The sequence below is a fragment of the Cetorhinus maximus genome, chromosome 12 (genome assembly GCF_964194155.1).
Source record: "Cetorhinus maximus chromosome 12, sCetMax3.hap1.1, whole genome shotgun sequence".
Taxonomy (NCBI): Eukaryota; Metazoa; Chordata; class Chondrichthyes; order Lamniformes; family Cetorhinidae; genus Cetorhinus; species Cetorhinus maximus.
Window position 1 is genome coordinate 27,285,349 of NC_135890.1, and position 12,046 is coordinate 27,297,394.

Here is a 12,046-nt window from a genome sequence, read left to right on the forward strand (position 1 = left end):
ATTAGAGTTCTTCGAAGGGGTAATGTGCTGTGGATAAAGGGGAACCTGTAGACGCACTGTATTTGGATTTCCAGAAGGCATTTGATAAGGTGCTACATCAAAGGTTATTGCGGAAAATAAAAGCTCATGGTGTAGTGGGTGACATATTAGCATGGATAGAAGATTAGCTAGCCAGCAGAAAAAAGGAGCATGTGACGAGTGGAGTCCTGCATGGGTTCTGTGTTTGGGGCCTCAACCTTTTACAATTTACATCAATGACTTAGATGAGGGGAGCGAAGGCATGGTAGTTAAATTTCACTCGCAGCTCCATCAGTTTGCTCAGTACTGCTTCCCTAGTTATTGTAATTTCACCAAGTTCCCTTCTCCCTTCCACCACCTGATTTACATCTATTACTGGAATGTTTTTTGTATCCTCTATAGTGAAGACGGAAGCAAATTATTTGTTCATTTCACCCGCCATTTCCTAATAATCTACTATGAACTCCTCATTCTAGAGAACCAACACTCACTTTACTTACTCTTTTCCTTTTTTAAATACCTGTAGAAACGTTTGCTAACTGTTTTTGCATTTCTAGCTAGCTTCCTCTCATACGCTTAATTTCTTTCTCCTGATTAACCTTTTAGTCATTCCCTGCCATTCTTAATATTCTGTGCAATCATCTGACCTGCCACTCATTTCTTTGCACAGTTATATGCTTTTTCCTTAAGTTTGATGCTTTCTTTAACTTCTTTAGTAAACCATGGATGGTGGGTCCTCCCTTTGGAATTTTTCTTTATAATAGGAATATTCTTATTCATTTAGCCCTTTGAACTTTGTCTCACTGTACTATCCCATTACATTTGAGTGTCTCTAATGTTTGCTGCAGTTTTTGATATTGAGTGCGTTTTCATTACATACTTCTAGGCACCTTTTACTTTTTGATTTTAAGTTAAAACAAAAACTAAATTTGATTCACTATTAGTAATAATCAGACTAGAATTAATTGACTAGTTAATTGATTAGTTAGCCTTGTGATAAAGTTTTTGCTATATTACAAAATTAATTTTGAAATTTTACTGTATTCTTTTATAACCTCTTAATACAGTAGCACATTTGTGGTGGGTACAATTTCAGGTTGTCTGACAAAATAGTTTCCAGTGTGATGGGTGTTGGCATTAATTAAAGACTTTGGATTAAAGATGCTAATCTAAATTTCCTTTGGTGTTGCCAGTAGTAAAAACACAGTAATACCTTGTACTGGTTTCCCCTAAGCAAATCATTTTGAAATATGTACTTCAGTCTTCTGTTTTAATACTTGACAAACAACATGGGAAACAAACTTCCTTTAAAGTTAAGATGACCATTTACTACCAGTGCATGTCTCTGTTCTTTTACTAGATTAATTTATACTTGAAGATGGAAAAGAAACCTAACAAAAAAGAAGAACTGAATTTAGTGAACAATGTTTTGAAGCTTGCAACCAAGTTGCTGAAGGTAGACAGAAATAAGATTACAAGGCCTGCTTGACTCTGAAGCATGCTAGTTTTATTTTTACATTGTGAACTAAATATGGGTAATTTACCATGTGAAATGTTGGATAGATGTGATATATCCTGAAACTCCCTAATCAACAATATTTTGGGAGCACCTTCACCACACAGACTGAGGTGGCTCAAGTAGAAGGCTCACTATCACCCACTCTGGACAATTAAGGATGAGCAATAACACTGTGTTTGTTGTGAACGCCATGCATGCACAGTTCTAGTATTTAACTCCATTATGTCATTGTGAATGACAGAGTAGGCAACAGTCAGCGCCTGTATAGTGTATATGATCAAGACTGATTTTAATGAACCAACAATTCCTTGCATGCCTTGTTTACTTCAGCAATGTGCATTGTCATTTTTTTTGCCCAAACTCATTGCCCGAAGTCTGAGTCCAACTGAGGACCTGCCCTTGAAACCGCCTCCCTCCCTCACTTTGCGTGACAGGCGCTCCGGCTATTCCACTTCCCCAGGGCCCCAGAAACCTGCCTCTCTCACTGCAACTTAACTCAAAATCACTCAATTCAAGCTATCAACAATTCACACTGTTGGCTCCAATTTACAGTCTGGCAATAGCACTTGAAGACTTGTGCTCCAGAATTTGCTGCATCCCTAGCCAAGCTGTTCCAGTACAGCTACAACACTGGCATTTACCCAGATATGTGGATAATTGCCAAGTTATGCCCTGTACACAAAAAGCAGGACAAATCCAACCTGGCCAATTACCGCCCCATTAGTCTACTCTCCATAATCAGGAATAATTTTCTTATAATAGAAGGGGTCATCAACAGTGCTAACAATCGGCACTTGCTTAGCAATAACCTGCTCACTGACGCCCAGTTTGGGGTCCGCTAGGCCACTCAGCTCCTGACCTCATTACAGCCTTGGTTCAAACATGGACAAAAGAGCTGAACTCCCAAGGTGAGGTGAGAGTGACTGCCCTTGACATCTAGGCTGCATTTGACCAAGTGTGGCATCAAGGAGCCCTAGCAAAACTGGAGTCATTGGGAATCAGGGGAAAACTCTCTGCTGGTTGGAGTCATACCTAGCACAAAAGAAGATGGTTGTGGTTGTTGGACGTCAGTCATCTCGGCTCCAGGACATCACTGCAGGAGTTCATCAGAGTAGTGTCCTAGGCCCAACCATCTTCAGCTGCTTCATCAATGTCCTTCCTTCTATCAAAAGGTCAGAAGTGGGGATGTTCGCTGATGATTGCACAATGTTCAGCACCATTTGCAACTCCACAGGTACTGAAGCAGTCCATGTCCAAATACTGCAAGACCTGGACAATATCCAGGCTTGGGCTGACAAGTGGCAAGTAACATTCGCGCCACACAAGTGTCAGGCAATGACCATCTCCAACAAGACAGAATCCAACCATCGTCCCTTGATGTTCAATGGCATTACCATCATTGAATCCCCTATTATCAACACCCTGGGGGTTACCATTGACCAGAGGCTGAACTAGATTAGCCATATAAATACTGTGGTTACAAGAGCAGGTTAGAGGCTAGAAATCATACAATGCATAACTCACCTCCTGAGTCCCCAAAGCCTGTCCACCATCTACAAGGCACAAGTTAGGAGTGTGATGGAATACTCCCCACTTGCCTGGATGAGTGCAACTCCCACAACATTCAAGGAGCTTGACACCGCCCAAGACAAAGCAGCCCACTTGATTAGCACCACATGCACAAACACAGTAGCATCAGTGTGTACCATCTACAAGATGCACTGCAGGAATTCACCGAGGCTCTTTTGACAGCACCTTTCAAACCCATGACCACTACCATCTAGAAGGATAAGGGCAGCATTTAGATGGGAACACCACCACCTGGAAGTTCCCCTCCAAGTCACTCATCATCCTGACTTGGAAATATATCACCGTTCCTTCACTGTCACTGAGTCAAAACCCTGGAACTCCCTTTCTAAGAGCCCTGTGGGAGTACCTACACCACATGGACTGCAGCGGCTCAAGAAGGCAGCTCACTACCACCATCTCAAGGGCAACTAGGGATGGATAATAAATACCGGCCCAGCCAGCGAAGCCCACATCCCATGACTGAGTATAAAAGAAAACATTGCTTGATTCACATTATCTAAGCATTCACATTTTAGCACAAAATGTGGTAGCTTTGGCAGGGTGGGTACAGCAAAGTGATGTAATTGGTTTTCTGCACCTGTGTGGACCAGTGCGCATGCACTGATGGATATCGGTGGCCATCTTGATTGGCAGGAGACACAGTGGAGCAATAAATGGAGGTCTTGCCAGCAATATCCACATTCTATGATTGAATTGTTTTAAATGAAGAAAACACAAACTAAATTAAACTTGACTTCTTATGTATATTGCTATGATGACACTATTATTGATTTTTATTTTCACCTTGACTATTAAGAATGAGTTTTGAGCCATATTTAAAGTTTAAATCAAATCGAAATGGACCAAATTCAGATTTGTTTTCAATGCTTTGAAAGTCCATAGGTGATCTAAAACAAAAACAGAAATACCTGGAAAAACTAAGCAGGTCTGGCAGCATCGGTGGAGAAGAGCACAGTGGACATTTCGAGTCCTCATGACCCTTCAACAGAACTTAAGTCGGCTTTCATGAGTTTTGCTGCTGCTGGTAATGCTAAGGGTCTGCCTCCATACCTTCCCTCTGGTCTGGAAGGCTCCAAAACCCAATGGCACCCTGTAAAATTTTACAGGACCCTGTTTCCCTAAAATCACTTCCTCATGCTGGCGCTCCTACTATGCACTAGAGACAAAACGTTTTCCCAGAAATCCACAAGTTAACCAAAATTATGCTAACGCACAGAAATCATGAAGACCGTGCAAAAGCACCACCATAAAAAAGTTGCAGTTAATTTATGCACTGGATAAATGATAAGTTTCAGCCCTGGTGTTTGAGATTTGCTTTTGATTTATTAATTTTATACATGCTAATCAATCTCCTGTGGCGTTGCACATTAGGGTTTAGACCAAGTGTAATCTTCAGTTGCAAGTGGGATTAGAAGACATGGGATAATTGGATTTCGGCATGCTGATGTAATTCTGACCTTATTTTAAAGGCTGTTTTTATTTTTATATAGTACTTTGATTTTACATTGTAATTTGTAGTTAAACAGCTGAACATTAAGTCATTTGGTAAGCAGAGAAGTAGAGCTCATTGAAGATTAGATGTTTTTCTGCAATACAGGCTGAAATACTTAGAGATATTGAGGTGTTGTAGCACCACCAACAACAGGATGGTGTAATTACAGCTTTATGTCTGCAGTTTCCATCATAAATATTAAATTGATAAATTAAAAAGTTGGCAGGAAAGTGTGGCCAAAACAATTTACAAATATTTGTAGTCAGGAAGTGCATATAAAAGAAAGATTTATAATATTTATATACATAATAGACAATGTCTACAGTGATAATCAGTGTTTAGTGAGGTTTCTTAATGAATTACTCAGCCAATGCTTTAAATATTTTATGAAATTATTAGTGTGTTTCAAAACTATTTTTTGTAATGCTGAAAATGCATTTTATCTTTAGGAATTGGATACCCCTTTTAGATTATATGGATTGACAATGAATCCGCTGCTGTACAACATCACCCAGGTTGTGATCCTTTCAGCTGTGTCTGGCGTTATTAGTGACCTGCTGGGTTTTAATCTAAAGGTCAGTTTCCTCAAATCAAGACAGAGGAGCAGTGCAATCATCTTGTCTTTGATTAATATAATTTCAGTTAGTCATAATTTTTAGTGATATAAATCAGTATAAGCTCTAGGTTTAATTGTGATTTATTCAGAAAAGAATCATGTAATATTAACAATATGTATTTTGTAATCCGCCTATAACTTAAACATTTTAAATTTGATGTGGTATAGTTTGTTGAAATATAATGAATATAGAATTATAGTGAGTGCAGAATAATATATGGATCTCAACTTTTGAGCCCTGATGTTCTGCTGCTGCACCACTGTTACTTTGTCAGCAGTATGGCAATTTCCTCTGAAGAAGTTACGACAGGAAAAGTTCAATAAATTAAGGGCCATGGCATGAAATATATAGTTGTTGTCACACAGTGGTAATCTTCATTGACGGATTCCCAGGGCTGGTTCGTAGGTCAGACAGTGGCACGTTATGCTAAGAAATTATTCAATTAACTGGAAAGCATTTGTGTGGTCAGGGTGAGACAAAAATTCTATTTCTTGCCTTTGCTTTTGGAATGTAGGTTTTCGGATAGTTTATCAAATGAGTTTCTGTAATGCCACTAATCATTTACAATTTTTTGTTGAATTAAACAGTTCATGTTCTCTTCAGGATTTGATTTCTGTCGAAATAATGAGAGACAGTTTAATTTTTTAATCCCTTCACAATTGACATTGCATTAATTTGAAGACTGCCTATAATTGTAGAGATTAATCTCATCCGTAAAGTGTTGAGTTGCCATGAGGTCTAGATAATCTTTCATTTGAGCTAAAAACTGCAAACTCAGTTTCAACGACTGCCAGCTTCTATTTAAATAGCACGTATGTAAGGAAGCCTCATTTGGGTTCCAATCCGCTAGGTTCTGAGCCATTACAATTAGTGATATTTACCTGTAGTTTGAATCAGTTCAATTACTGGACAATATCTAGTGTATTAACAGATGGTGTGAGAGATAGGGCTGTTTCATTTGAGCAAAAGCAATACTAAAGAAGCATTTTATTCAAGACTAATTAAAATCCAAATGCATTTCAGTTACTTTTGCTATCAGAGGTTTGTTGTTTACTGTTTACTAGGATTGGAATAAGTAATTGTATACTTTCTACTTATGAATTCTCTATGAAATAGCCATAAATTGACGAGTGAGAATTTACAAATGCATTATAAAATGATTATTGAAGAAAAGAAACTACATTCACAGTAAACATCTGCAGCATGCACAGTCTGTGTTACAAGATATTGCAGTAATATCCCATTTATATCACGCACAATGTCTCCAATGTCAAGCACCACCAACAGATGAATTTCCATTGTATTAACTCAATTAAATATATGAATGCGGGGGCACAGAATTTCAGCTCGTGAGGTGGGTTTATTCACTGCTTTGGAGATGCTGCTAATAATTTTATCTTTTACGCTGCAGGAAGGAATTCAAACTCACTCAAAGAACTACATGGAAGCAGAAATTAAATAGTATAAATGGGTGACAAGATGTTGCTTAATATTAGTGGTATTGTTACAAATTTAACAAAATAACACATTGGGGAGGAGATATTATCATCAAGAACAGTGAGTGATAATTGGGCCATGTAAGAAGATAGCTATGATACAAAGCAAATTTAAAAACAAACTTATTCTTTATTTTTTCTTTTAAATTCTAGCTCTGGAAGATAAAATCCTAATATGCTGGATTGGGAATCATATCCACTTAGGACAATTTCTTAATGCAGGAATCTGCCTCTACAGCTGATTATGCCACTTCTGACATATCGAAGTGCTTACATCTACAACATTTGTGCAATTTATATTTTATTTTATCTGTTACGTGTTTCACTTTTTTGCACTTGTTTTTTTAGTTACCAACCTATTTTGATTTACAAGTATTACTCTGTGGTCAGTTTTTATTAAGGAAATGTATGTAGCAGGTCAAAGAAAATAAAGAACAAAGCCTTTTGATATATTCTATTTACAGCAATAAAGCTTTATGCCTGCCATTGTTAAAGGTGTTTTGATAGAAACAACTTTAAAACGAGTAAGAAATGTATTTATTCAAACAATGGACTGGCAACACAGCTCCTGACTCTGCATCTGCACTTTCTGATGTGACTTATTTTTTAGTATGAAAGTGAAACCTAGCTATGAGATCACTACATACCTTTTTGTTTTTTTAATTTAGATGCTGTTATGTTTATTAATGACTGAAGTGCATTTTGATGGATGTAATAAGACTTATTACAGCTTTAAGTACATAATTGACCTGTTACCTAAAGCTAAACGCGGTACTTCTTTCATTGTATGCCTTTGAAAACATTAAAACTTTGTTTTCAGTGCAAATTTGGAAATGACCAAGTTATACTAGGTAGACAAAGTAATTACAGCAATTTCACAGTGAACATTTTGCCTGGTAAACAATTCCACTCTGATTATAGTTGCTGCGTACAATTGGCATCAGAGTTTCTTACCAACAGGAGGTATAACTGGCATTGCTTTTGAAGGAATAAATATATGACTAAGGTGCAAAGTTCTCCTGAATTTTGTCTGAAACTTATTATTTCCTATTTATTTGGATATTATTTTTCTTTTTTTCATTCTACTCTTATGGCAAAAGGTTTAAATAGGAACTGGTTAATAATTCAAATTGAATATTAGCAATATTTTACATTTGATGCAGCTCAATGCATCTATTGAATCTGAACACAAACACCCATACTTCTTCATTCAAAACTGACTTTTTGTATAACTTCCTTATACTCATAAAGATAAATTTTGTGAAAAAATTGAGATTTACTGACCTAAGCATTGTGCAACTCATAAAATAAACACAAATACCACAGCATGATTCACAGCCCCACTTCCATTGGTCTTGACTGTGCTGTTATATGGAGAGGAGACCAGGCATGCCTATTGGGGACAGGTACAATTAACCCTGGGTCACTTGCACACTATATGCAGTGGGTTGCCTGTGCACCATCTTTATTGGAGTTGGGTAGGTGCAGTGCTGAGACAACAGAGGGGAAGATTAGAAAAAAATGTCAATGTAACTAAAAACTGAACATGCAGAAATGACTATTATTTATAGACAGTACAAGAAGTGGTATTCACACAGTTCTCAAACACTGATTTACATCCATCACTTCTCCTTTGTATGAAATGTGCCTTTATCATCCTACATCTGCACCACCCAAGTGCCAGGTAACTACCATCTCCAACAAGAGAGATCCTAACCATCTCCCCACGGCATTCAATGGCACTACCATCGCTTAATCTCCCTGGGGATCATGATTGACCAGAAATTTAACTGGACTAGCCACATAAATACTGTGGCTACAAAGCAGGTCAGAAGCTGGGACCCCTGCAGCAAGTAACTCATCTCCTGACTCCCCAAACCCTGCCCACCATGTACAAGGCACGAGCCAGAACTGTAATGGAATATTCTCCACTTGTCCGGATGAGTGTAACTCCAACAACACCCAAGAAGCTCTGCATCATCCAGGACAAAGCTGTCAGCTTGATTGACACCCAAAGCCTTAAACATTCACTCCCTCCACAGTGTATAAGATGCGCTGCAGCAACTCACCAAGGCTCCTTTAACAGCACCTTCCAAATCGGCTACATCATGAGGAGAAGTTTCACTCATTTCTTTCAGGAGACTTTCACTTTCATCCCTTGAGTGGGCCAGCCACAATTCATTTCTACCTCTCTGCAGGAGGGCAACTTTGAGCAGATGTGATGTGTTGTAGGGTCATGGCAATGATGATGTCATCCTTCTTAATCGTTAGACATGATGGTATTCAGAGTCTGCATAGCTATGGCCAAGGCCTGCATGCAGGCATTTGTTTGCCATGTTTAATGTTCCACAGAGGTGGCAAATCTATCCATGGAAGAAGTCATCCTCACATGCCTCGCAACATTAATCCACTCGTGCCTCAGCTAAGACTCCTCCATTTTCTTTCTAATTGTGACAATCTGCATGGAAGATCTGCCAGTATCTTGCAGATTTTATGCCACTCCTCCTGTCAATGATTATCATTTTCATTGATAGTCTCCAAAGTTCAGCATTTGTCCAGCTCAGCAGAGCTTGGAGAGGCCTGCAGCCTCTGACATAGATTCTCCATTGCTGTTCCTGCCAACATTGCCTGCTCATGCTTGTATGTGAAATATGAACCAGGCGAAAACCCAATTAAGTTCTTAACTGAAGTGCATGCATTGTTTTTGTAATACTTTCGTGGGATGTGGGCATCACTGCCAAGGCCAGCATTATGCATCCTAATTGCCCTTGAACTGAGTGGCTTGTGAGGTCATTTGAGAGGGCAGTTAAGAGTCAACCACATTCCTGTTGACCTGGAGTCACATGTAGGCCAGATTGGGTAAGGATGGCAGATTTCCTTCTCTAAAGGAAGGACATTAATGAACCAGATGGGTTTTTAACAACAATCAATAATAGTTTCATGGCCACCATTACTGAAACTAGGTTTCAATTCCAGATTTATTAATTGAAGTTAAATTTCACCAGCTGTCATGAAGCCATGCTTTCTGAGTATTAGCCTGGGCTTCTGCATTACCATTCCAGTGATATCATCACTGCACCATCATCTCCCTCTCTGTGCAGGTGCTTGAACCCTGTGACAGTGCACCCTTAGAAAGAATCACCACCTCTGAGGAACCCTTGGCCATGAGGTCCACTGATGACTTCATAACAATGTAAAGCAGTAATGCTTTATTTTTAAAAATGACAATGAATTTACTGGCTGGAAACCAGTAAACTCATTGAGTTTAAAACGTCTAAAGCCACATGCCAATGACTTGAAATCAGTCAAAGATGGTTTAAAATTTGCATCATTGCACCTTCTACTTTCCAAAGTTGTTGAAATGGATACAAGCCTCACCAGGAACAATTGACGTGAAGAGTATGTGGTGGGGGCGGGGGGGCATCTCCCCCATTAGCAAAGCATCCAGACAATCACCTGGGTACACAACTGAATAGAGACATGCTAATAGACATAATTACTTGGATAATGTGCCAGGATATAATCTAATCACGTAAGCCAAGCAACTGAAATCCACTAACCATGATCATATTTGGGTCATTGGGCAGTTGGAGAGAGGGTCATGTGACAAGCCAGCTAACCATTTGGGTGTTTAAGCACCTGTTTCCTCTGCAGACCAGTGCACAAGCAAATGAGATGCTGAAGAAGCAAATGGGTTCCAGCTTTATCTATCTCTCTCTTGGTTTCTCAGGGAATTAAGGGATATGGGGAGTGGGAAGGAAAATGGAGGTGAAGGCCAAGATCAACGATGATCAGATTGAATGGCAGATCAGGCTCAATGGACCATGTGGTCTACTTTTGCTCCTATTTCTTATGTTCTTTCCATCCAACTTTCACGCTTTGAACCTTGCGTGCTGATTTTGTCTATCCATGTGCCACAGGCAGAGACCTTTTTAAAAAACACAAGCCAACAGATAAATCATCCACCTACATCTTTAAAACACCTCAATGCCAAACCCAGAAGGACCAAGTTCAGCCGAAAGCCAGTCAAGTCACCAACCTTAAACAGCCTTATATCCTTTAACTTTACTGGAATTTGAATTGCCTAATCCATCTTCCCACCCTGTAATATGTGTGTGTGTGAGAAAATTGGAGCTTTTTAAACTATTTTTCTTAAGACTGGCTTAAGTACAATACTACCCTCTTTTTAAAAAATCAAGGAAACCTATCTATATATTTTATAGTCACAGCATGTAAACAGTTGAGCACTCACTGAATTAGCAAGCATGTCCTTTTAAGAAAATCTGTTGTACTCAAACAAGGAGTAGGAAAATGGGGGAGCCATTCCACCTCTCCTCACCTGATCATAGCATAGAGTAAAAGTCCTAATGAAGAGAAAATACACGAATACCAGCAAGGAAAGGATATTGCAACTTAGCATTATGAAGATCATCATATTTCACTCATTACTGAAATTAAGTCAATACGATTGAGTGTTGTAGTACCTGTGGATCACTGATGTTTAGCTCTGCTACCAGTGATTGCTGGTGTCTGCACCATTACTGACCAAACTGGCCGAGTCCTAAAGGACATAACTGCTGGACTGGGTCCATGGCAGGTGGTGAAGAAACCAAGAGGGAAAAACATACTTGACCTCATCCTCACCAATCTGCCTGCTGCAGATGCATCTGTCCATGATGGTATTGGTAGGAGTAACCACCGCACAGTCCTTGTGGAGCCAAATTCCTATCTTCACACTGAGTATACCCTCCATCGTGTTGTCTGGCACTACCACCATGCTAAATGTGATAGATTTCGAACAGACCATCCATGAGGTGCTGTGGGACATCAGCAGCAGTAGAATTGTACTCAACCAAAAGCTGTAACCTCGTGACCAAGTATATCCCCCACCCTATCATTACCACCAAGGCAGGGGATCAAGCCTGTTTCACTGAAGAATGCAGGTGAGCATGCCAGGAGCAGAACCAGGTATACCTAGAAATGAGGTGTCAACCTGGTGAAGCTACAACTCAAGGCTACTTGCATGCCAAACAACATAAGCAGCATGCAATAGACAGAGCTAAGCGATCCCTCAGCCAATGGATCAGATATAAGTTCTGCAGTCCTACCACATCCAGTCATAAATGGTGATGGAGGAGAAAGCTCTACAAATATCCTCATCCTCACTGATGGGGAAGCCCAACACATCAGTGCCAAAGAAAAGGCTGAAGGTTTGCAACAATCCAGCAGAAGTGCCAAGTGGATGATCATCTGGGTCTTCTCCTGAGGTCACCAGCATCACAGATGCCAGTCTTCAGCCAATTCAATTGATTCA

The 12,046-nt window shown here is 39.5% G+C and overlaps 1 protein-coding gene across 3 annotated transcripts in view; it reads left to right on the forward strand.

The window, feature by feature from the left end:
- The window catches only part of LOC144687327 (protein PHTF2), a 120,232-nt gene extending 112,484 nt beyond the window's left edge, over positions 1-7,748 (forward strand). For all 3 annotated transcript variants that reach the window (XM_078553283.1, XM_078553285.1, XM_078553284.1), the window contains 3 exons: positions 1,379-1,474; positions 5,069-5,194; positions 6,886-7,748. In XM_078553283.1, coding sequence (XP_078409409.1) covers positions 1,379-1,474; positions 5,069-5,194; positions 6,886-6,906 — 243 coding nt within the window. In that variant the 3' untranslated portion in view covers positions 6,907-7,748. The remainder of the gene's footprint in view (positions 1-1,378; positions 1,475-5,068; positions 5,195-6,885) is intronic.
- Positions 7,749-12,046: the final 4,298 nt, after the last annotated feature.